At 45.3% G+C, this 25,562-nt stretch overlaps 1 protein-coding gene across 2 annotated transcripts in view; it reads left to right on the forward strand.

Annotated features, from left to right (window-relative positions):
- PPM1H (protein phosphatase, Mg2+/Mn2+ dependent 1H) overlaps positions 1-25,562 on the forward strand; it is a 294,780-nt gene that overhangs the window by 132,591 nt on the left and 136,627 nt on the right. For both annotated transcript variants that reach the window (XR_001918064.1, XM_018047995.1), the window contains exons 3-4: positions 482-826; positions 12,327-12,439. Coding sequence is in view for 1 of the 2 variants with exons in the window: in XM_018047995.1 (XP_017903484.1) it covers positions 482-826; positions 12,327-12,439 (458 nt within the window). In the remaining variant the exon portion in view is untranslated. The remainder of the gene's footprint in view (positions 1-481; positions 827-12,326; positions 12,440-25,562) is intronic.

Genomic DNA, 25,562 nt, shown 5'->3' on the forward strand with positions numbered 1-25,562 from the left:
CATCAGGTTTTTATTAATATTTATTTTTGCTTATTTGACTGTGCCAAGTCTTAGTTGCCACATGAAGGATCTAGTTCCCTGACCAGGGATCAAACTCAGGCCTGCCACCTCGGGAGCAGAGTGTTAGCCCAGGGACCATCAGGGAAGTCCTTACACGTCAAGCTAAAGTAGATCTCATGCCAGCGGAGAGGGTGATGCCTTGAGATCTTGCCCTTGGTGGACAGGCAGGGACCACTTTATCTCCGGGGGCCGCGGGGCGGGGGGTGAGGCGGGCAGTGGTGGCGCGGGGATACCGGAGAAGCAGGGATGCGCCTGGGTACACATCCCTGAGTGTCTTGCCCTATTTTGCCCTCCCCCCAACCCCCGCCCTCGTTAGCAGACAGACCACGGGGTGGCTGCGCTGAGTCCCAGACGGGTCGCCCTCAGCCTGGGGCAGTGGCCGCCGCGGTTCTCACGCTTCCTTGCCGCCCTCTCCCCGCAGGAATCAGAAGGCGTTTCCTGCCACTACTGGTCGCTGTTTGATGGTCACGCGGGGTCCGGGGCGGCCGTGGTGGCGTCCCGCCTGCTGCAGCACCACATCACGGAGCAGCTGCAGGACATCGTGGAGATCCTGAAGAACTCGGCCGTGCTGCCGCCCGCCTGCCTGGGCGAGGAGCCGGACCACACGCCCTCCAGCAGCCGGACTCTGACCCGCGCGGCCTCGCTCCGCGGAGGGGTGGGCGCCCCGGGCTCCCCCAGCACCCCGCCCACGCGCTTCTTCACCGAGAAGAAGATCCCGCACGAGTGCCTGGTTATCGGGGCTCTTGAAAGTGCATTCAAGGAAATGGTGGGTATGCCCCAGGACTCCCGGGCAGCGGGGGCCGGGGCGGTCACTTAACCCACATCTTTGTTTCTTTCAAGTGCCCTGGAAGGGCATGTCTCTGACTTGCCTGTTCCTCTGCCTGGTGCCCCCTCCGACTTCTCCCTGGCACAGCAGGGCTTCCATTCTCAAAAGAGTTCTAGCATCCTGTGCTGTGGAAAATGTAAAAGAGGATGAAAGAGGGATAGTGCCGAGGTGATAGGCTTATTAAATGAATACCTTATTGCTTCTCTCTCTGCCAGCTCTTACAATTACCAGCTGGTACCATGGCACTTAATTGAATCTGAGCAAGGGTGCCATCTGTATGACACCTGTGTGTGAGTTCCAGGTGTTTGGGGAAACAGAACTTTGAGAAAAGTGCTCAGAAGTACCTTTCGTGTTCAGATCCGGTCTGAGAACATGATTGGCAGTGTGGTTCCCATTGCTTAAAGCAAGGAGGGGCCAATACCTAAGAATTATTTGTTTTACGTGGGAATGTGGATTTATTTGTCGGTACATTTAAATTGGAACATGTGTGGTCAAGAGATTCAGCCTCCTTCCTGAGAGCGCAGGAGCTGCCCTTACAGTACCCCCTGCTGCCCTTCTGCCCTGTGAGAGGCACACAGATGGTCTCTTTTGTACCACCCCTTTCCCTCTTGAGCTCACTTTATACAGTGGCACTTATTTGAGTTCCAAAGATTTTCTCTCCTGAGCAACATCCTGCATGCAGATTCAATAAGAGATATGTAAAGATGTTCTAAGGACTGGAGTAGGGTGAGTGGGCGATAATGCCCTTAAAACCTGGAGATTAAGAAGTAAGGACAATGGATGTCCCTGGTGGTCTAGTGGTTAAGATTTCACCTTCCAGTGCACGGAGCCGTGGGTTGGATCCCTGGTCAGGGAGCTGAGATCCCACATGCTGCACCGCCAAGAAGATCGAAACAAAAACAACGAAAAAAATCAAAACATAAAAACAAAAGACAATATTGTAACACATTTAAGAAAGACTTTAAAAATGATCCACATCAAAAAATCTTTAAAAGGAAAAAAAAACCAAGGACAACGGACTTCCCTGGTGGTCCAGTGGTTAAGACTCTGCGGTTTCACTGCAGAAGGTATGAGTTTGATCCCTGATCAGGGAAAAACCACAGGCCGTGTAGTGTGGCCAAAAGGAAAAAAAAAAAATAATGACAAGCTCTTAAAGCAAGACCTGCAGAACTGAATGGACACACTGTACGCATTCCAGGATCTCAGAATGTTAGGTTGAGTGCTAATGAGAAGAGAAAAGTGAATAACATTGAACAGCATCATCTCCTCTGCTTTGTTTACAAAGCAAAACTTGTCCCTATATTCATGCCTCTAATTCACACACTCTCTTCTCTTTAACTCATTTCTTCTTTGATCCCAGCATTTCTCTCCATGTCACATACCCTTTGAATAGCAGGTAGCTTAAAATGCACCTCCATCTCAGGAGTATTTGGTAGCCTTCAAGTCCAAGAAAAACGCCAGGAGCCTGGAAAAGATTATTTAGGAAAAAAAGAATTAAGGTAGTAATATTGACTGCTACTCAGGCTTGGTATAAAATCTCTATCAGGGAAGCTCTGATGTGATAGCTGTTTCTAAATGCGATTGCTCAAAAAGCTAAATATTTAGTTGAGGTAAAAATCTGACAATAGACTGTGCCCGTATGGAAGGAAAATTCCTCTTACATGAAAAGCAGAAACAATTTGGGGATTTTTGTTGGTGCTGTGGGGTATTTTTTACTCGGAATTGCTGTATTCTCAACTTTATCCACTAGAGGCCGATGTCACATTGAGTCAGGCCTCCACACTGATCTCACACTGTTTCTGCCAGTTAATGGCTCAGGGTTCCTCGCAACTACTGTTGGAGAGTCTCATTCAAAAAAATACTAAGAACCTCATTCTGGGTCTGTTTGTTTGTTTTTAATTTTTAAAAACTTTTCACTAGCTAATTCACAACCAGAAATTTTTCTTGCACATTTAACTGCCAACAAAAAGATCATTTCACTTTCCTGTGTAATTTATTCAATCCATAAATATTTGTTGAAAGCTACCTGTAAGCCAGGTCTCACTGGGAAAAGAGGATTGAAGAAATTAGGGAAAGGTGGGTGTTAAACAGATAAAATATAAATGGGAAGGGCCTCGAGAGGAAAAATGCAGGGTGTGTAGGAATCTGATGAGATGAAGGAAGGGTTCCCTGGAGAAGTCCTCTGGGGGAGTGGGGGCTGGAAGAGAATGGCCCAGAGAACCAGGGGCTGGGAGGAATGTTTTGGGCAGAGGAAAGCGTTTGTGTGAAGAGCCACGTCAGAGAAACAACCCAGAAGGGCTGGAAGCAGCAAGCTGACATCCACCGTGGTTGTTATTCTGACGCTAAATCGTGTCCAACTCTTTGCAAACCTGTGGACTGACTGCAGCACACCAGGCTTCCCTGTCCTTCACCATCTCCCAGAGTTTGCCCAAACTCATGTCCATTGAATCAGTGATGCCATCCAACCAACTCATCCTCTGTCACCCCCTTCTCCTTCTGCCTTCAGTCTTTCCCAGCATCAGGATCTTTTCCAGTGAGTTGTCTCTTTGCATCAGGTGGCCAAAACATTGGAGCTTCAGCTGTCAGCATCAGTCTTTCCAATGAACATTCAGCATTGATTTCCTTTAGGATTGACTGGTTTGACCTCCTTGTTGTCCAAGGGACTCTCAATAGCACCACAGTTGAGAAGCATCAATTCTTTGGCACTCAGCCTTCTTCATGGTCCAACTCTCATATCCATACATGACTATTGGAAAAACAATAACCTCTACCAGATGGAGCTTTGTTGGCAAAGTGATGTCTCTGCTTTTTAATACACTGTCTAGGTTTTTCATAGCTTTTCTTCCAAGGAGCAAGCGTGTTTTCATTTCATGGCTGCAGTCACCATCTGCAGTGATTTTGGAGCCCAAAAAAATAAAGTCTGTCTCTATAGTTAGATGACAGATTTCAAGAGTAGGGATGCTGTTAGGTGACTTGGAGAGGCCGTCTGTAACCAGCCTGTGGATGACTCACTGCACCACAGAATGAATCTGAGGCTTTATGCCATATCTGCTCTTTTCTAATCCACCCTAACTTGTAGCTTCCTGTTCACACTTAGGTTTTCCCTGGATTGTCTGTCTAGCCCCCAGCGTGCCAGAGGCCTACCTGGGCTTTGCTCCATGTGCTTGGCCTTATTAAGTGAGAACACTCATTATTCCTTGCTTCTCCTGGTTCTTGGCAGGGTGGCTGAAGTCCCACTCGGCTGGGGGCTGAGCCAACAGATGCCTATTGGCCCGGAATAGTTATTAACACTGTCCCCTTTTACTCTCCAAAGTGTCCCTGTCTGGATGATGTTTTTATGTTTACCCTAATTATAGAGAGATGCTCTAGTTTCCCCTTTGCTTCATCAGGGACTCGAGGAAAAATCTACTCCTGTGTCATAGAAATGTGCCTGGCTTAACCATTAAGTAGCCTGGGTTGAGCTGCAGAGCTCACAACACAGAAGTGTATTCTAAGTTTAATGTCCTGGAAGGCCACTGCCAACTCATAAAAAGTATTTTTCCTTTCCTCCTTCCCTCAATATTAGGTTTTTGAGAGAGTGGGTGTTTGAAGGTAAAATTTGTTTTTTAATAATGTGTAGGGCGCTCCTTTGTTGACCTGCTTTTGGTGGTTTCTCCTCAAGCCTTTTCAGGGAGGAGCAGGTTTGGAATTGCCTCAGTTCAGTTCAGTCGCTCAGTCATGTCCAACTCTTTGCGGCCCCATGAATCGCAGCACGCCAGGCCTCCCTGTCCATCACCATCTCCCAGAGTTCACTCAGACTCACGTCCATCAAGTCCGTGATGCCATCCAGCCATCTCATCCTCGGTCGACCCTTCTCCTCCTGCCCCCAATCCCTCCCAGCATCAGAGTCTTTTCCAATGAGTCAACTCTTCACATGAGGTGGCCAAAGTACTGGAGCTTCAGCTTTAGCATCATTCCTTCCAAAGAAATCCCAGGGTTGATCTCCTTCAGAATGGACTGGTTGGATCTCCTTGCAGTCCAAGGGGCCCTCAAGAGTCTTTTCCAACACCACAGTTCAAATGCATCAATTCTTCGGCGCTCAGCCTTCTTCACAGTCCAACTCTCTCATCCATACATAACCACTGGAAAAACCATAGCCTTGACTAGACAGACCTTAGTCAGCAAAGTAATGTCTCTGCTTTTGAATATACTATCTAGGTTGGTCGTAACTTTTCTTCCAAGGAGTAGGCCTCTTTTAATTTCATGGCTGCAATCATCATCTGCAGTGATTTTGGAGCCCCAAAAAATAAAGTCTGACACTGTTTCTACTGTTTCCCCATCTATTTCCCATGAAGTGATGGGACCAGATGCCATGATCTTTGTTTTCTGAATGTTGAGCTTTAAGCCAACTTTTTCACTCTCCACTTTCACTTTCATCAAGAGGCTTTTTAGCTCCTGTTCACTTTCTGCCATAAGGGTGGTGTCATCTGCATATCTGAGGTGATTGATATTTCTCCCAGCAATCTTGATTCCAGCTTGTGTTTCTTCCAGTCCAGCGTTTCACATGATGTACTCTGAATATAAGTTAAATAAGCAGGGTGACAATACACAGCCTTGATGTACTCCTTTTCCTATTTGGAACCAGTTTGTTGTTCCATGTCCAGTTTTAACTGTTGCTTCCTGATCTGCATACAGATTTCTCAAGAGGCAGGACAGGTGGTCTGGTATTCCCATCTCTCTAAGAATTTTCCACAGTTTATTGTGATCCACACAGTCAAAGGCTTTGGCATAGTCAATAAAGCAGAAATAGATGTTTTTCTGGAACTCTCTTGCTTTTTCGATGATCCAGCGGATGTTGGCAATTTGATCTCTGGTTCCTCTGCCTTTTCTAAAACCAGCTTGAACATCCGGGAGTTCACGGTTCACGTGTTGCTGAAGCCTAGCCTGGAGAATTTTGAGCATTACTTTACTAGCATGTGAGATGAGTGCAATTGTGTGGTAGTTTGAGCATTCCCTAGCCATTCTTAATTTTTTTTTTCCCCTTCCAGCAGCCAGCTAGTTTTCTGGCTTTCCTGTTGCTAGGTTCTCTTTAGGTTTTGCAGGTTTTCTGCCCTTCTGATCGTCTGTAACAGGAAAACTCACTGTTGAATAAGATTCAGTCACTTCAGCTCTCTTGCTTCCTCTTGCACTTTTAATCCCCCCAAATCCCCCATGCCCAGCACCGAAGCCTCAAACTTGCTGTTCTGATGACATCTTTGCAGCCGCCCCTCTTGAGATTCAGAATGTAACTTATCTTTAAAGGCCAACTTGCCTTTCATTTGAGGTTTTGCTTTATTTATGACAGTTGAGGGAAGTAGAATCTGAAGTCTGTCTTGTCTCCTTCTTTCTCCCCACCTCCCACCAGTTCCCTTCTCAATCACTGATATTTATTTAGCTTATAGTTTATAACCAGCATTCTTCTGGACTCCAAGGGGATCTAGAAGTGAAAGATTTGATTTTATATCTGGGGGCGTTTGTAGTCACATTAGATGAACATAGAGATATACAGCATTTCGTTTAATACTCTGTGACATCAAATGAAAAGTTGATATCTGTCTGAAGGAGAGAATCAGTTAAAAAGATTCAGAAACACCAGGCCAGAATATATAGTATTCACCTCTAGGAAAAAGCGAGTGCTCGTCAGAAAATGTAAACTAACAGAACTTGGTGGGGGATGCTGTGGACACGGGGAGATGTTCAGCAAAGTTGTTCAGTCGCTCAGTCGTGTGTGACTCTTTGTGACCCCATGGACTGCAGCCCTCTGGCCTCCCAGTCCATCACTATCTCCTGGAGTTTGCCCAGACTCATGCCCGTTGAGTCCATGGTGCCATCCAGGCGTCTCAAGGGGAGATGATAAATTTCATCAAATACTGTAAGCTTCTTTGAAGGTTTCCTTTCCTCTTTGATCCTGGGCTTGCCTAGCACAGTTCATGGCTTGTGAGAAGGTGACCTCTGACTACAGGCCTCTGATCCATGCTGGCAGAGGCGGATTTCCCCTGCGCCCCCTCCCCATTGTATCTCATCTCGGATCTCTCTTCAGAGTGAGAAGGCTGGTCCTCCTGTGTCCACCATGGAAAATGAACCCTCACTTTCTGAAGGACCAGAACCTTAGGGACTCCTTGACTGACTTCATTTCTGCTTTCCATCACCATTTTATAACAATGCCTACTGCCCCAGCTAAGTTTTGTCACTTACTATGTAGGTGATGGCCTGATCCAGGATGACAGGTATGAAGAAGATAAGTGTCTTCTAAGTCTTGATGTCAGTGTCCTCCTTTCTTCCACAGCCTCCAGAAACAGGGGAGTCAGCATTTCAGACTCATGCAAGAAGTCATTTCCATTGTTGGTATGGTTGCGGGAGACCTAGGAACCAGAAGCAAGGCAGTAGTGATGACCTTTTTACCTACAGGAGTTGAATTCTGAACACAAGGAGGAAGATCTCAGAATTCTGTCCTATTTCATTTTCAGTGTGGCTATAGATTCCTTGCCACAGTGCAGAGTTTTTTGGAGGTTTGGTTGTTACTCAGAGAGAAAAAATAGCAATATTTTAACTTGTAAAACTGCCATACATCTTTCTAAAACATGGAGTAAATGGTTGGAAATACCACTCAGCTTGGCTTTGTTCATAGAAAGAACATATGGTGAAAAAGGAGGACAAATGCAGAGTTTATTTATAGTTTATGAACCCTAGTGGTTTTGAGAATTAGAATATTCGTGGTAAGTGGACTTCTAGTGGGGGGGGTGTGTGTGGGTGTGGGTGTGGGTGTGGGTGTGGTGGTGCTGGGTGGTAAAGAGCCTGCCTGCCGTTGCAGGAGACATAAGAGACGCAGGTGCGATCCGTGGGTCAGGAAGATCCCCTGGAGGAGGGCATAGCAACCCACTCCATTATTCTTGCCTTGAGAATCCCATGGACAAAGAAGCATGGCGGGCTAAGGTCCATAAGGTCTCAAAGAGTCAGACATGACTGAAGCAACAGCACCTGTGTGTTTTTAGAACAGGAGTTCCTCTAAGGAATGAGCATGTGATTCCACAAACAGCCAGCAGGTGGCAATATTAGGCAGTGATGTTTTTCTCCTTCCCCAGAGCCTAACAGATTGGCTCGTCCTCAGAATAAACCTAAATCAGACCCAGATACTGAAACCATGCAGAATCTTATTATTTGTGACTGACACTATTAACACTGTGCTCAGAACCATGTTTTAGCCCAGTTAGGGGGAGATGCCAGGGTCCTATTGAAACTCTCCAACACGCTCCCTTCTGATGTTTGATATTGCTTTCCTTTTGCAGTCTAAAATTGGTAGGAAACAAAGGATGATCCTGGAGTTGCATTATCTCTGGGACTTTCAAACCAAATTACAACGATCTTGAGCAGTATATTTTCTTTCTTGCAGTTCTTTCCTCCTGAGTTAGTCTCGTTTCACACACATCTCTTTTTTTTCCCTTCATTGGTCTCATTCTTTCTTGCAACAAAAAGGAGCAAAGCACAATCCCAAGTCTTAAAAATTGAATCCATTCTTTGATTTAGAGATGAACCTTACTTAAATGTAATATTCAGATAGCCACAAAACAGGGTAAATCAGTTCTGTTAAGTAGAAAGTAGTCTTGAGAGGGACTCCTGATTGAGCAAATAAATCAGTTATCTTGTTAATTGAATCTTCTGAGTCACTTAAGTTGATCCTTTCAGATCATACTTGAAAAAAGAATGATAGTATGTGCTTGTGTTTTGCTGGTAATTTATTCTAGATTTATGCCTGGAGGTTCATGACAGCTAAAATGGGGAAGCTGTTCCATATCGGTCTTTGTTTAGCAAAAAGCAGTGGGCACTTTTTCCGTGATTTCCTTGTTCTTTTGAGAAAAATACCTGAAGGGAATGTATTCTTGAGGGATACATTTTTATGTGTTTTTTCTCCCACCTAGAGTGTGAGAAGCTTAAGGTGACTGGAAAAGTTGAGAGTTTGAAGAAATTAGGTAGTTAATTCAACAGTAAATACATCTTTATTGACTTCATTTATCATGTTTGATCTGGTAGTAAAAGAACCACTCAGCTGGTCCTTTAATGTTCGTTCAGTACTAAGATTTTGTGATACATCTTTTTAAAGAGTAGTAGGTGGTGTAGGGAAAAAATAAATGTGCTATTTTGGCTTCTAGGGAGGGGGGGAAGCAATTATTTTTAGAATCTGTTCTAGTTACACCCAGTTTTAAAGGAAGTAAAAAAGCATATTTTCATGTCAGTGAATCCTTCAGGGGGGATTAAGTCTGTGGAAATATATTTTTCAAATCCTTGTCACTGTGATCCCAGAGAGTACACATGTAATTAAAGTGTGTGCCTGTGAGTCTGAGCACACACGCATATGTATATTACCACACAAAGCCGGGAAGCGATGAAAGCATGGGCATCTTAGCAAAGCTGCTTGCATAAAAAATAGTTAGACTGTGGTTCACTGCTTATGCGGAAGTGTTGCCAGATCTAGCATTCCTTATGCCAGGAGAACCACGGAGGGAAGACAGTGGAAACTTAGGGAAAGTTGAAAGAAATTATGAAATCTATTAGAAAAAGATACTGACTCACGTTATTAATGTAATAGCAAAGGTTTCACTGGGCAAGCTGACTGGAATGTTTCCCTTAAAATTAAAGGCAAATGTAGCAGATAATCTTAGTGTCAAACACTATCTTGATTTTTTTTCAAAGTATGAAATAATAATAATAATAATCAGAGTCTCTTGTGATGTAAACTGTGATACGAAAAGCACCTATGATGCAGGATAAACTTGTTTATCTGAATCCTGGAGGAATTGTTTGCTGTGGGCGACTCTTTCACGTGGACTTTGTATCTTTTGGATGGGAGCAGTGATTTAGTTTCTCAAGCATCGTTCACACTCCAGTTCACGTACAAAAATTGTCTTTCATTTAGGCTTTAGGTATTCAAACAGATATTGATCCTGGATGTGAAAGGATGGTTTCTGTAACTAGAGCAGTTCTTCCCACTGTATTAAAATTAGTTGTGTTGGGTGTGGACTTTATATATCTGTTTCTGTATTAATTTGATGAAATATGTATCTATCATAGTATCAACTTTATATCATTTATTTAAGTGCAAATAAATTGAATAAGCCTACTCACAAACTCCTTCTGAGTAGGGCTGTTGGTTCTGCTTTGATGCATTCTTTAGAGGTTCAAGCTTCTGACATCGGAATGTTTTCTTTCTCCTCTTTCATTTTCTTATGACTGTCTTTCCCTGCTAACCTCCGTTCCCTTCTCCTCACCACTCTCCAGCTTCCCACCATTCCTGCTTGGGTTCAGATAGCCATTTGTTCTTGTCAATTGACTGCATTTCATTGGACATGTGGGTTCCTGCTTAATTATTATCTCAGTGAGCATTTATTCGCATTGTAAGCTTTTCATTTATGAATTGTGGAATACATGTCTCATATTCAGGCAGAGGTAACAATTTGGAAACTCAGGCATTTTATAATAGATTTCTTTTTTTGCCCATTTAATAGATATTTATTAAATTACCTTCTACTTGGTCCGATATGGGTGTTGAGGGTCTCGCAAAGAGGGAGAAAGATTTCTGCTCTCCATCATGGGATCTAGGCTGTGGGGAACATCCAGATGGTCTGCTAAGCCCCTCACCCACTCCATCTAATTTAATCCTGATGTCAGCCCTTTAAGCAATTTATACGGAGTTTGTAAATAAGTTCTAAAAATCCAGTATGGTCTTTGAAGGTGGTCTGCGTGCTTGACCCATCTGTGGCTCTTGATGCTCTCATTCACTCAGCCCCTAACTTTTCTTCACTTGCTTGTAAACCATCACATCCCATATACACTCATCCTTACCCCTCCCATGGTTCCTCAGCCTTCCCCCCATGCTCCCCTCAACCCTGTCCTTAGTTCATTCCCAGGATTTTAGGTTCTCCCAGGGCCTCTCTTTGTACTTTTTCTCTCCTTAGATTTTGACCAACACTCTGTCCTTAATCTGTTGGCAGAGCTCAGACTCTTCCCCTGTTTCTGGTTTCTCGCTGGTGATTTATCTAACTGTTATTGCCACCTCCGGCCTCTGGAGCAGAGCAGTTGCTGATAAATGCTGGGTTACTGAATTATCTCCCCCCTTTCCGTCAGGAGGCTGGCGGCAGCAGCTGAGTTCTAATCCTGGGGGTTCCTGGGAATCACAAAAGGACTTTGACATTCGGTCAGCCCCCAGCACCCTCAGAGTCAGCCAGGGCACTGTTCCCTGCTCTTCTGTGCCCATCCTCCTTCCCCCTCCCTTGCCCTGACAGTAGGTGACGTGACGATGGGAGCTTTGGGCATTATTTTAGCTAGTGTCCAGTTTAGTTTCCTAATTCAACTCACATTTTTTCTGAAGTCACGGAACCCTGGCTTCTGTCACTGACACGGAATTTCACAAAGCCATCTGTCTTGAGGATGATGCCTGTCTGTCGATAGAAGTGTGGTTCTATTTTTATTTTTCTTGGGGAGACCTCTTTAAGTGGCAGGTAATAAATGCTAGACTTTAGAGGAGAACCTGATTAGAATCCAAACTACAGCGGCAGGTTGTCTGCATCTGAACAGTGAGGTTAATAATATGGCTGTGAGGACGAGATGAGATTCTATTTGTAAAACAGAGGAGGTGCTCACTGAATGTTGCCTGTAACTGTTCGTGTGTGTCCCTCTTGTGAATCAGTGGCCTTAGGAAGAAGAAGTCAGATGAGAGTTCAGAAGCTTCTCCCTTTGATCAGTAAGATGGGGGTGGACTCCTACTGGAGTTGAATTGAGGACACAGTCCTTCAAGTCACCTCTTTTATCCGGCTGGAAAGGAAATTATTTCTTGGAGACTTTGGGCTTGAAAGTATTGATCAGATCCAAGCACTCGGTGTTATTAGCCTCTCTAATCTATTTTCCACATGGCAGCTCAAGCCGTCCATACAAAAACTAAATTTTCCATAAGCCACAATATGTATTGAATACGATTGGTTTGACTCTTCTCCTTTTTGTCTGGTTATATGTTTGCCTTCCCTTGTTTCCTGTCTGTGGTCTGCAGATGGCCTGGGAGGCGACTGTCTGGTGCCAGTGTCCTCTCCAGAAGTGCTCGTCAAGTGGTAGAAAAGCCAGTACCAAAGATTTTCCTCTCCCTTCTTTGAAGCACATTCAGATTCTTAGGGCTGCCGTCAGGGAGTGAGGCTAAGAAAGCCTTTGATCCTGTACAATCCCACCTGTCCAGTTCCCTGTACGAACCCGCCAGGCTCTCCTATCCATGGAATTCTCCAGGCAAGAATAGTAGAGTGGGTAGCCATTCCCTTCTCCAGGGGATCTTCCTGACCCAGCGATAGAACCCATGTCTCCTGCATTGCAGGCAGATTCTTTACCATCTGAGCCACAAGGGAAGCCGTGTACAATCCAGCGCTGACTCTGTTTTCTTCTCTAGGACCTGCAAATTGAGCGAGAGAGGAGTTCGTACAATATATCTGGTGGCTGCACAGCACTCATTGTGGTCTGCCTTCTGGGGAAGCTGTACGTGGCCAACGCTGGGGACAGCAGGTAAGCAGATGAGCCTTCTGGGTCTTTCTAAAGTCGAATGCCTTCCTTTAGTTTTTTTATCTTTAAAAAAAAAAAACCGAAATGTTTAGAAATAAAGCAATTCTGTTTGGGATTCGATATTGAGAAAGATAAGCCTTCTACATCTGAATAAAAATATATTTAAGAAGATTTGTCAGGCTGGTATGAAAAGGTGCAGGTTGCCTTCTCCTTACTTGCCTGTAGTGCGGTATATGTGTGTATATATGCTTGCGATTAACCTAAACTGGTAGTATCCAATTGTTTTTTGACTTTAGAACCTGATTTTCAATGAAAGCTTAGCAAAGGCTTTCATTTGCTAGGAGGAAGGAGAGGGATTTGAATGAAGTGGGTGTTTGGAAGGGACCCAGGAGGACTTCCCGGCTAGTTCCTCTTTGGCTCGGTGACTTTGCCTTGTCCCTTCCCCGAAGCCGGGGAGTTCCTCCTTTTATGCATGTGCCCCTACGGGCTGCCTTTTCCTCGCCTCTGGGTTCAGCTGAGAGGAATTTGGGCCAGCAGAAGATGACTTAACCCTTACTGTATCCAGTGTTACCAGCAATAAGATAGACTCATCTTTTTGTTTGATATTGTTAATCTTTTATTTTTGACTCTGCTGGGTGTCCGCTGGGACGCGGGCTTTTCTCTGGCTGCGCCGGGTTGGGGCTGCTCTCTCGCGGCAGCGGGCGGGCTTCTTGCAGTGGCTTCTCTTGCTGCGGAGCGCGGACTCTACCGCACGCGGGCTCAGAAGCTCCTGCTCCACGGCTCTGTGGCACAGGCTCGAGAGTTGTGGCGCACAGGTGTAGTTGCTCCGAGGCATGTGGAATCTTCCCAGTTCAAGGATCAAACTCGTCTCTCCTGCACTGGCAGGCGGACTCTTCGTCACTGAGCCAGCAGGGAAGCCCTGGACTCGTGTTCTAACCACCACTTAGAAAGCGTCTGTGTTTATTGATTTGGCCCTGCCGGGTCTTAGTTGCAGCATGTGGGATCTTACTCCCCTGAACAGGGATCATTATCTGGACCCCCTGCGTTGGAAACGCAAAGTCTTAGCCACTGGACCACCAGGGGAGCCCCCTAATCTTCTTTTAAATAACTGGTATGTGCTCACTTTAGGTTCAGCAACATCAGTTATTTAGTCTATACTAAATTATAGACCCTGTGAAAAGCCCTCTAATATGTATTACACACGTCCGCCCCCTTAAGTAACAAAATATGTTGGCTTTCTAGTAGGACTTTTTGCTAAAGGCTGACTCCTGATTCTGAAGGCAGTCAAAGGCCTGGACGCTAATCATGAGTCCTGAGAAGATGGGTGACTTCCCTACTCGGGCTGTGGTCTAAGGATGCTGTCTTTCCTCCAGCCCCTTCCTCTGGGCCACTTGCCTCTTCTCAGCTTTGCTGCTTGGTCTGGCTCTCCTTGAGATCAGTCTCCACCCCTCGCCTTCCCTGTTTCCATCAGGTTGTAGGGAAGACAGCCTCCTTCAGGCAATCAAGGAATTCCAGGAGATTACCGGAATTCCAGGAATTACAGAGCAGGAGAGCCTGAGGGCGTCTCCGGTCACCCTAGTTAAGCATCTTCACCCAGTCTTCCCACTGAAGATTCTGGAGACCAAAGGAGAGTGACCTGCCAAGACAGCAGTTTGGGGGATTTGAACATTGATGTCTTTTGAAGATCTGTTTATGTTTAAGGCTTATGTGAATTTCTTTTCTGCTCCGTAAGATATCTCAGTTTCAATGTAAAATTTTTCCAGGTAAATGGAAGTGAATATAAGATGCCATGTTTATCTCACGGCTTCTATTCCCTAAGTGGTCCTAGGAGGAGATATACTTCAACTCATGTGGATCAACTGACTGAAGGAGCGGAAGGGGACCGACTAGGAGCATTTCAGCTCAGGAAGGCATTGACCCCGCTGGACCTGCAGGGTCCAGGGAAGAAATGCTACAGCGGAGCTGGGAGAGGGGCCGCTGATGAAGGCCCCTGGGCAGGGGCCGCAGGAAAGAGTGAGAGGAAGCCCCTGACTTTCTCCTTCTTCCTAGCCCCTTTCTCCTGCCAGGGCCTCCCATTGGATGAGCCCAACTGGAAGCCACATGACAAGGGGCCCAGGGAACTCGGGTCAGAGAGCTTGGTCAGCCAGGGCACAGACGCAGGCAGGAACCGCAGCTCCAGGGTGGGGGCGAGTGGAAAATAACCAGTGCATCTCCTGCTCTTCCTTGCCTTCCCCAGGGCTGGAGTATCTTAAAAATAGGGATCCTCATCTTTGGGGCCTTTTAAGATGCACACGAAGGAGCTGGCGCTGAGCCCTTATTCTGTTCTGGATCTTGAGCTTGTTGGAGAGAGACAAGGAGATCAGGGAACGATTTCTTTCTGTTCTGAGTAAAACTGCACTGATGATTCAGCTTTTGCACTCATATTCACCGTGTTTTAGTCTGGATTTAGTTCCATGTTGTTAGAAATGAATTTGCCTTCCTGGCCCTTCCAGTGACGCAGGTGCTGGTGACTGAGTGCTGTGTTCCCGTCCCCTCTTCCCAGGGAAGCATCTTTCATCAGCGGACCCCAGACTCAGAAGGTAACCCAGCTTCCACGCCCAGGATAGCTTTATGTTGGATTGTGCTTTTCAGAGAAGCAGGGCCTCCCCAACTCCCTGTTCTCACTTTTGAATGTAGTTTCCTTTGAAGCTCTGAACTCCTTGGTGGAGCCCCCTCCCTGAGCTCCCCACCCCACCCCACCCCCTCCCGACCAGCCAGAGCTTCAGCCCTGCTTCCCAGATGCTCAGTCCTCTGTCCAGGACCAGCCAATCCCACCTCTTCCCCTGGGCTTTTGCCCCCCACTTTTAAGTGCCAGTTCCTAGACCCAGAGCTTGAGTTCCTCATCTCTAAAAATGGTGCTGTTGGACCAAATGTTGATTTCTAACACTTCTGGCATTCTCAAGATGGCACGGTGAGGAGTGGCACTTGGGGAAAGCAAAGCCCCAAAGGCTGTTTCAGTTGGTTCATCTTTCTTGGAGTCTGTTTTTTAAATTTTCAAATGACTGTTTCTAAGCGTCCATAAAAGTATGGTGTTTTACAGGTTATTCCCAATAATTTGAAAAGTTTCACAGGTACTTTTATCCTTATTAAAGCTGTAAAGCACTGACCTCCAAACACACAAATTATCTTATGAGAAAATAGCATCTTTAAAACCTAGTCAGCTTAATTATACTTGTAGTATTCTGGCCCCAGTACCCAGATATGAATTTGGAGTTCTATGGCTGATGGCTGGTTGGGTTTGCTGTTCACTTATGGGCTGTAGGTCACATAGAACCCTAAGAGCAATATGAGTTGGTATTGCAGCCACTGTCCAAATATAGCTAATATGACACTTATTTGTGTATTTTCAGCTCTAGTATAAACAATAGATATTTGATATCATCTTATGTAGCATCATTGCCTAGTTTATTCATTTGTTATACCTGTGTTTGAGTTCACAGGTATATTCAGTTATTCCCCAGAAACAGCAACTAAGTGAGTTTTTATCAGACCTGTGTGGATGTAAGTCCGTTACGGCTTACAGGCAAGGGGTCATGAATCCGAGAGCCCAATTTAAACAGATGATCAGGCCAACAGAGAATTCTGACAACAGAGCCCTGATTAGTTGCTGAGTTTTCTTATTTACTGCCAGATATTGGCTATCCATCTGTTTGGTTTAAATCTTGACAGTTTTGAGAGTGAAGCAAATCTTTGTCTTAGGTTCACTACCCCACAGTTATTTACTTTCAGGAAAAGAGAAGCTCTGCACTGGCTTGATTTGGAAAGTACTGGTGGTCCTGTATGCACGCTCAGTTGCCCAGTCGTTTCCGCCTCTTTGTGACCCTATGGATGGTGGCCCGCCAGGCTCCTCTGTCTGTGGAATTTTCTAGGCAGGAGTATTGGAGTGGGTTGCCACTTCTTCCTCCAGGGGATCTTCCTGACCCAGGGATCAAAGCCAGGTCTCCTATGTCTCCTGCATTGGCAGGTGGATTCTTTACCATTAAGCCACCAGTACTGGTGGTCAGTGACTGTTTTTCAAGCTGCATTGTGAGCTGTGCATCCGCTGACTTACTATCAGGCACAATGTGTGCTTGAGGCTTGTTTTCAGGAGCAGCTGGTGTTATATGTGGCTTTACTGGTTTCTGAGTCAGTGCCCACCCTCTGTGTGGGATGGTCCACAGTGCTGCCAGGTGATAACTGCCTGGAACAGCCTTGCCCTTCCCTCCACATCCAAGGTAACCCCACACCACAGGCTCGTGGGATGACTACTTGATGCACGCCAGTTGATTTATTTTTCCCAGTTGAAAGCACCTAGGGGATAATAAGGGACTAGGAAAGCAGCAGCTGCTGGGCGGATTTTTCACTTCCAGCAAAATTGAACTTGGGGGCATGCAAATGTCATGCAAAGCAATATGCAAACTATCCCCCATTGTGTTTGAGTCACGCGCTCCTTAGGGCTGCAAGTGATTCTTCAGTTTAGAAGATGTTTGACTCCATTTGGGGAGATAATTTCTTTTTTATTTCTAGAGCACTAAGGCAATGAGGAGACAAAATCATTACCACTTACTTCAAACAGTGTCTAAAGGTTTGGCAACTGAGAGTAGGTGAACTCACTCAGAGTAAAGAAGACCGTTCAACATTTGTGAAATTCATGATTCCACTCTGGCCAGATTTAAGTAACAGCAGGAATAAGATAGTCAATAAGTGCTAGGCACGTGTTTTTTGTGGGGTTTCTTTTTTTTTTTTTTTGGCTTTGCTGGATCTTTGCTGTTCCGCGCGGGCTTCCTCTAGTTGTAGCAAGCGGGGGCTGTCTTCAGAGCAGTGTCTGGGCTTCCCGGCGCTGTGGCTTGTCTTGTTACAGCGCATGGGCCCTGGAGCACTCAAGCGTCAGTAGTTGCGGCTCACTGGCCTCGTTCCTCAGCAGCACGTGGGCTCTTCCAGGACCAGGGGTCGAACCTGTGTCCCCTGCATTGTCAGCTGAATTCTTGGCCACTGCACCACCAGGGAAGTCCCTAGGCATATGTTAAATAAGAGAGAATCACAGTGTGTTCTGTCAGCAATATCGGATAAATAAACTGAAGCACACTGAGGTGAAGGGGATTACCCAGGGTCCCACAGCTACTGAGGAGCCGGACGACCATCACGCCCATCACTTGAAATAGGGGAACCGAGTTCTCAGTGTGCTACACCCCGAATGTCCAATCCATGCCAAGACTCACACGGTGTTCTTGTCTTTCATATTTTAACGTCCCTAAAATCAATAGTTTCTAACACATTTTTTTCTTTTCTATTGCATGTAAAATTATGGCATACCTTATGATCAGTGGCATCTTTAATTTCACCTAAAATGGTTTATACCATATAGTTGAGTGGATGCTTGCATTTAGAAGCTATTTCAAATGCATGGACATAAAGAAGCATGTAAGCTTTGGGTGGTCCAGTTTATTCGTTTGTGATCTGGGGAATGCCCCTTCCTCAGACTGAGGGCTGTCATTCCCTTCCAAAGGTCCCAGGGTTCTCCAAGAGTATGTTCAACTGTGTGTTTTCATTTTGATGCTAATCAGAGTAACATCAGCATTTTCCACATCTTCTGGATGCTTGCCTTATAAATGGTAACTGCCGTGAATTCAGACCTCCATTTTATCATGCTTATAATTTCTCTGTCAGTCAAGAGGATGGCAGAGTTTTTCAAGATGAGTGACAGGCTCCGAGGAATACCAGGTCATCTTTTTGAAGATTCTCCAAGGAGAGGGTTGAATGTGTCCATGGAGCAGCTCTGTATAACAAGCGGTCCACGGATTGTCCTTGAAACAAAGCCTGTTGTCCCACCAGGATTGTTTTCTTTCATTTCTCTTTCCCTCATTTTTAATTTTCCAGGATTACCCTTCTGTAAGTTAAAGCTTCCCATATGCATTCAGAGGTGAATTCCTCTGGCAAATATGAATTTTCTTGAGGATGGGAACTAGATATTAAACAAGACTTACATTTCTAGATTCAAAACCAATTACACATCTCAGACTTCTCCCCTTTAGTAGTGATAAGATGAAACTATGTAACTGCTTCCAACCCAGGGGGATGCAAAGAACTGTTAATTCCTTGTGGATATCAATGGCCAGTACAGAACCTTCCCAAATTGCTTATTGCTAACAAGTGGTTCATCTATCCAGACCTGCCAGAGAGCTGATTCTTTGATAGTAGCCTTCCTCTGTGTTTAAAATAAATTTGATCTTCTTCCATTGACCTGCATGAAGCTTACCACAGCTCTCACTTTCTTTGACAAATGTCTGAAAAGTAGAATAGAGAGAAAACATAATTTATCCCATTTTCTGCTATGAAAGTTGAGTTGTTTAGATCTTTTCCTGCATGCCTTCCCCTATGTTTTTAGTATATATTTGCATCATCCCTTAGCTATACCTACAATCTAGAAAGAAAATTCAGTTCAGTTCAGTTCAGTTGCTCAGTCGTGTCCAACTCTTTGCGACCCCATGAATCACAGCAAGCCAGGCCTCCCTGTCCATCACCGACTCGCGGAGTTCATTCAAACTCATGTCCATCAAGTCGGTGATGCCATCCAGCCATCTCATCCTCTGTCGTCCCCTTCTCCTCCTGCCCCCAATCCCTCCCAGCATCAGAGTCTTTTCCAATGAGTCAACTCTTCGCATGAGGTGGCCAAAGTATTAGAGTTTCAGCTTCAACATCAGTCCTTCCAGTGAACACCCAGGACTGATCTCCTTTAGGATGGACTGGTTGGATCTCCTTGCAGTCCAAGGGACTCTCAAGAATCTTCTCCAACACCACAGTTCAAAAGCATCAATTCTTCGGCGCTCAGCTTTCTTCACAGTCCAACTCTCACATCCATACATGACCACTGGGAAAACCATAGCCTTGACTAGACAGACCTTTGTTGGTAAAGTAATGTCTCTGCTTTTGAATATGCTATCTAGGTTGGTCATAACTTTTCTTCCAAGGAGTAAGCGTCTTTTAATTTCATGGCTGCAATCACCATCTGCAGTGATTTTGGAGCCCAGAAAAATAAAGTCAGCTACTGTTTCCACTGTTTCCCCATCTATTTCCCATGAAGTGACTATTAGATGGTCACAAATACACACAAAGACACGGAGACCACATGATGGCTCAAAACAGTCTTTACTTTTCCTATCAAGCCACTTGCTGTCCACACAGAGGGCACCAAAGGGGCCCTTCTCTCTCTGGATTTCCTCCTTGTTTCCTCCTCTTGGATTTTCTTCTGACCCTCTCCTTGGTACCTCTGGCCCTAAATCAGTGGTTATCAAAGCATGGTCCCCAAACCAGGAGCAATAGCAACTGTCACCTTATGAGAAAAGCAAATTCTAGGGCTCTACCTCTGATCTACTAAATCAGAAGCCCAGGGGGTGGGGCTCTGCTGTCTGTTGGAACATCCTTCCAGGCAGTTCTGCTGTATGGAAGGACCGCTGCCTTTAAGTCAACCTCTGGGCATTCAGATGCCCAGGAAGGAGCCAGCATATTCTCAGGGATAAAAACAATAGCTTTCCCGGCCTGAGGCTAAAGCATCAAACTTTGAGTGCCGTTCAGCATCTGGCAGCCTCTGTGTGGTCACTGAGCACAGGAGAGGAGCTTCTCTGGCAATGTTTCCCCTGGTGCTCTCTGACATGGCTCCCTCTCTGCCAGCTGTCTGTGGATTCCTTCTTGCCAGCCTGCCATTCTGAAACTTAGGTCTGTTTCTTCAAAAAGTGGGAGTTGGGTGAGAATTTCTTGCATGATCTAGCTCCTTGTCTCAGTCCCACCCTATATGCACTGAAGTAGGGCTCCCTTATCTGAAATGGATTAGATGTGGCTCCTGTGTGGCCTTTTGATCTCTTGTTGTTGGGCCTCTGGGAGGCTGTAGTTCTGGCTGTGGTTCCCCATCCCAACCAAGGACGCCCTTATCAGCTTATCTGTGATCCTAGCCCACCCAGGGGCTGGGCTTGGGAGTCTCATGGAGAATTTGCCCTTAGAGATGTTGGCATGAGGTGACTGTGATCAAGACAGTGACCTTATCTATCCCTGGCTGCTGAAATAGGAAGCAGTGGGACAGTGACGGGAAGGAACTTTCCAGTGGAACCCTGAGCCTTGACCTTTGGCTGCTCTCAGTTCAGTTCAGTTGCTCAGTTGTGTCCGACTCATTGTGACCCCATGAATCGCAGCATGCCAGGCCTCCCTGTCCATCACCATCTCCCGGAGTTCACTCAGACTCAACGTCCATCGAGTCAGTGATGCCATCCAGCCATCTCATCCTCTGTCTTCCCCTTCTCCTCCTGCCCCCAATCCCTCCCAGCATCAGAGTCTTTTCCAGTGAGTCAACTCTTCGCATGAGGTGGCCAAAGTACTGGAGCTTCAGCTTTAGTATCATTCCTTCTAATGAACACCCAGGACTAGTCTTTAGGATGGACTGGTTGGATCTCCTTGCAGTCCAAGGGACTCACAAGAGTCTTCTCCAACACCACAGTTCAGAAGCATCAATTCTTCGGTGCTCAGCTTTCTTCACAGTCCAATTTTCACATCCATAGATGACCACTGGAAAAACCATAGCCTTGACTAGACGGACCTTTGCTGGCAAAGTAACGTCTCTGCTTTTGAATATGCTGTCTAGGTTGGTCATAACTTTCCTTCCAAGGAGTAAGCATCTTTTAATTTCATGGCTGCAATCACCATCTGTAGTGATTTTGGAGCCCCCAAAAATAAAGTGTGACACTGTTTCCACTATTTCCCCATCTATTTCCCATGAAGTGATGGGACCAAATGCCATGATCTTAGTTTTCTGAATGTTGAGCTGTAAGCCAACTTTTTCACTCTCCTTTTTCACTTTCATCAAGAGGCTTTTTAGTTCCTCTTCACTTTCTGCCATAAGGGTGGTGGTCATCTGCATATCTGAGGTGATTGATATTTCTCCGGGGAATCTTGATTCCAGCTTATGTTTCTTCCAGCCCAGCATTTCTCATGATGTACTCTGCATATAAGTTAAATAAGCAAGGTGACAATATACAGCCTTGACGTACTCCTTTTCCTATTTGGAACCAGTCTGTTGTTCCATGTCCAGTTCTAACTGTTGCTTCCTGACCTGCATGTAGGTTTCTCAACAGGCAGGTCAGGTGGTCTGGTATTCCCATCTCTTTCAGAATTTCCAACACCTATTCATCTACTTTGCTGATGCTGTGAAACCAAGTAAGATAAACTTGCTGTTCAGTCTTTTTCCAACTCTTTGCAGCCCCTTGGACTGCAGCATACCAGGCTCCAGTCTATCTCCCAGAGTTTGCACAAATTCATGTCCATTGAGTCAGTGATGCTATTAACCATCTCATCCTCTGCTGCCCCCTTCTCCTTTTTCCTTCTGTCTTTCCCAGCATCAGGGTCTTTTCCAGTGAGTCAGCTCTTTGCGTCAGGTGGCCAAAGTATTGGAGCTTCAGCTTTAGTATCAGTCCTTTCAATGAACATTCAGGGTAGATTTCCTTTAGCATTGACCGGGTTTGATCTCCTTGCTGTCCAAGGGACTCTCAAGAGTCTTCTCCAGCACCACAGTTTGAAAGCATCAATTCGTTAGCGCTCATCCTTCTTCATGGTCCAATTCTCACATCCATACATGACTATGGAAAACCATCGCTTTGACTGTACAGACCTTTGTCAGCAAAATGATGTCTTTGCTTTTTAATACACTGTCTAGGTTGAACTGGCAAGATTCAAAAAGACCTTTCGTGCCTGGGAAGGTGGGCTAAACCTAACCAGGTGAAGCTTAAGCTTACCATGGTCCAGGTAAAGTGTGACATGTATGGCGGGGAGGGAACTAGCAGAATCAGGAAGGAAGCTTATCAATGGTTTTAGTTTATCGTGGCTAAAAAAAAAAAAAAGATATGCTTATACCTGTGGCTGATTCATGTTGATGTATGGCAGAGACCAATACAATATTGTAAAGTAATTACCTGCAAAAAAAAAAGAGAAAAAATGGTGGTCCAGTGGTTAATACTGTGCGCTTCCAATGCAGAGTGTGTAGGTTTGTTCCCTGGTTGGAGAACTGAGATCCCGTATGCTACAGGCACTGCAAAAAAAAAAAAAAAAAAGTATTTCAGTGGATGGTAAATTCAGACGGGTCAGTAGTGTGATATAAACCCCAGAGCCTAATGTAATCCTGGGCCACAGCATTCAAAATGTAAGGCAAACAATAGCTAATGTTTGGGGTTGTCTTTCTCTGCCCTATGCACTGTTTCTGATTTTAGGGCTTTATGTGAATAACTCAGCTCATCCTCACATCAGCTCTTTTGGGAAACTACTGTTATTTGTCTCCTTTTACACATGAAGTTTCTATGTGACACAGTTCAACCGGGGTATGAATGAACAAGAACTCTCCAAAGAGAAACCCAAGTGGTGAAGGCATTTGAAGGATGAGAAAAACAAACAGATTAACACAATGTTGTAAATCAAGTATGCTGCTGCTGCTGCTAAGTCACTTCAGTCGTGTCCAACTCTGTGCGATCCCATAGACGGCAGCCCACCAGGCTCCCCCGTCCCTGGGATAGTTCAGTAAAATTAAAACGAAAGAAAAAACTCAAATGAACTAGGGTTTTTTTAGCTACATGAAAATATTAGTTGTGTTGCTATGAAAGAGATCTTTAGATATTTGTCAAATATGGGAGAGTAATGAGGCTCGCTCTTCATGAGTCTGGGACAGAGGTGACCACCCCAGGAGGACAGGCTGGTGGTTAAGAGTGGAGACTCAGGCTGCCTAGGTTGAACCTTGGCTCTGCTGCTGCTAAGTTGCTTCAGTCATGTCCGACTCTGTGAGACCCCAGAGACGGCAGCCCACCAGGCTCCCCCGTCCCTGGGATTCTCCAGGCAAGAACACTGGAGTGGGTTGCCATTTCCTTCTCCTATGCATGAAAGTGAAAAGTGAAAGTGAAGTTGCTCAGTCATGTCCGACTCTTAGCGACCCCATGGACTGCAGCCCACCAGGCTCCTCCGTCTATGGGATTTTCCAGGCAAGAGTACTGGAGTGGGGTGCCATTGCCTTGGCTCTGCTACTTCTGGTTATATCTGACCTTGGTCCAAGCTAATGTTTTCTGTGCCTCAGCTTGAAAAGTGAAAGTGATGTTGCTCAGTCATGTCCGACTCTTTGCAATCCCATGGGCTGTAGCCTACCACGCTCCGCTGTCCACGGGATTTTCCAGGCAAGAGTACTAGAGTGGGCTGCCACTTCCTTCTCCGGAGGATCTTCCCTACCCAGGGATCGAAGCCAGGTCTCCCACATTGTAGGCAGACGCTTTACTGTCTGAGCCACTGGGGAAGTCTTGGAAAGTTGTTTTTTTTTCTTTTAAAGTAAAAGCATTAGTCACTCAGTCATGTCTGACTCTTTGCAACCCCATGGACTATAATATAGCCCACCGGGCTCCTCTGTCTATGGGATTCTCCAGGCAAGAATACTGGAATGGGTAGCCTTTCCCTTCTCCAGGGGATCTTCCTGACCCAGGGATCGAACCTGGGTCTCCTTCATTGCAGTCTGAGCCAGAAGATGATGAGAGTAGCCACTTCCCAGGTGAGGAAAGGAGCAAATGAGTGGGAAGCTTTCAGCACAGGACAAGGGCCATGGGAACCGCTCATTAATAGTGAACTGCTAATTTTTGTTTTAATATTTCTTGTTTATTTATTTGGCCGTGTTGGGTCTTAGTTTTGGATGTGTGGGCTTCTCTCTGGTTGCGGCACATGGGCTTAATTGCCCCATTGCGTGTGGAATTTTAGTTCCCTGACCAGAGATCAAACCCACATCCCCTGCATTTCAAGGCAGATTCTTAATCACTGGACCACCAGTGAAGTCCTGTGAACTTCTGTTATCATCATGCTCAGTATAAGCTCAGTGAGTGAGAACTGTCCAGAGATACAATGAGCTGGCACAGAAAACAGGAGGTTCTCTCTTAAGGAACTTATTTGTACATCATGGTATAACTACCTAGCGAGAATGTTGGACCAAGTGATTTGATTTTTCACTGTCTCCATTAAGCACCAGGTTTAAAACACTGTAACTATTTTCATTTTTCCTTCCTTTCATAAGAGTTTAATCTCACACTTTGTGTAAAGAAAGGTACAAGTATTTCCTGCTGTACCGTGGTCTATCAGGTAGGCTGACTGCAGAAATAGTCAGGCCCCTGGAGAAGCAGCGGCTTGGTCTCTTTCAGATATTCAGGGACCTGGGATTAAGGAGATTCTGTCACTTCCACACTTGGTTTCCAAGATCCCCTAGGTCATCTCTCCAGCAAGGGGCCACTCAAGGAGCCTTATTATGGCCCAGCTCTGCAAGGGGGACATGTCTCATCAGCATGCCTTCCATTGGCTAGAATTCAAGACCATGGCCATTCTGAGAAGACTGCTGGGGGATGCAGTCTTCTATAAGCTATGTCTTCAGGCCCAGGAGAATTTATTTTGATCAACATTTGGTAGTTTCAGCCACCATTGGATGTTGAGGAGGGAATTGATGTTAGGTTCAGTAAGTGATGTTGTCTTTATGCGTGGTGGTTACTTTTTTTTTTTTTTTCCCCATGGACCCCTTGGAGCTGCAACTCGGATATTATTATCTTTAAAGTCCACAAATCAGTGATCTCTTTTGTTCCTTTAATTTTTGTCACTGACGGTTTTAGAAGAGATTCAGTAAGTTCAGCCTAAATTGTCAGTGAAGAAAAAGCTGTCTTACTGTGATCCACTTTGATCTTGGAGTAAGAACACATATGAATAACGAAAAAGCCTACAAGTAAACAGTAAATACCAAATATTTGTCTTTAGAAAGTTCATCATAGAAAGCAATACTCATTTTATGCTAGAGAAGAAAGATATAGTAACCAGGTAGGATATCACTGTGCTGATATCTCAACACCTTCTGTTCCTTTGAGATTATTTTTTAAATTGTCACAGTTATGTTGTCGAGGTTTTTAAGTGACATACCAGTTCAGTTTGCTAGTTTAGCTTCTTTCCACTCTCAAACTGCAGTTCAGTGTGTGTTTTGTTTGAGCATATTTCCTCTCCTTCATGTCATCCTTAATGGAGTTGAAATAATAACTACAGATGGATCATTTATAAATACGTCTCAATCTAT

Source organism: Capra hircus, chromosome 5 (assembly GCF_001704415.2).
Source record: "Capra hircus breed San Clemente chromosome 5, ASM170441v1, whole genome shotgun sequence".
NCBI classification, from domain to species: domain Eukaryota; kingdom Metazoa; phylum Chordata; class Mammalia; order Artiodactyla; family Bovidae; genus Capra; species Capra hircus.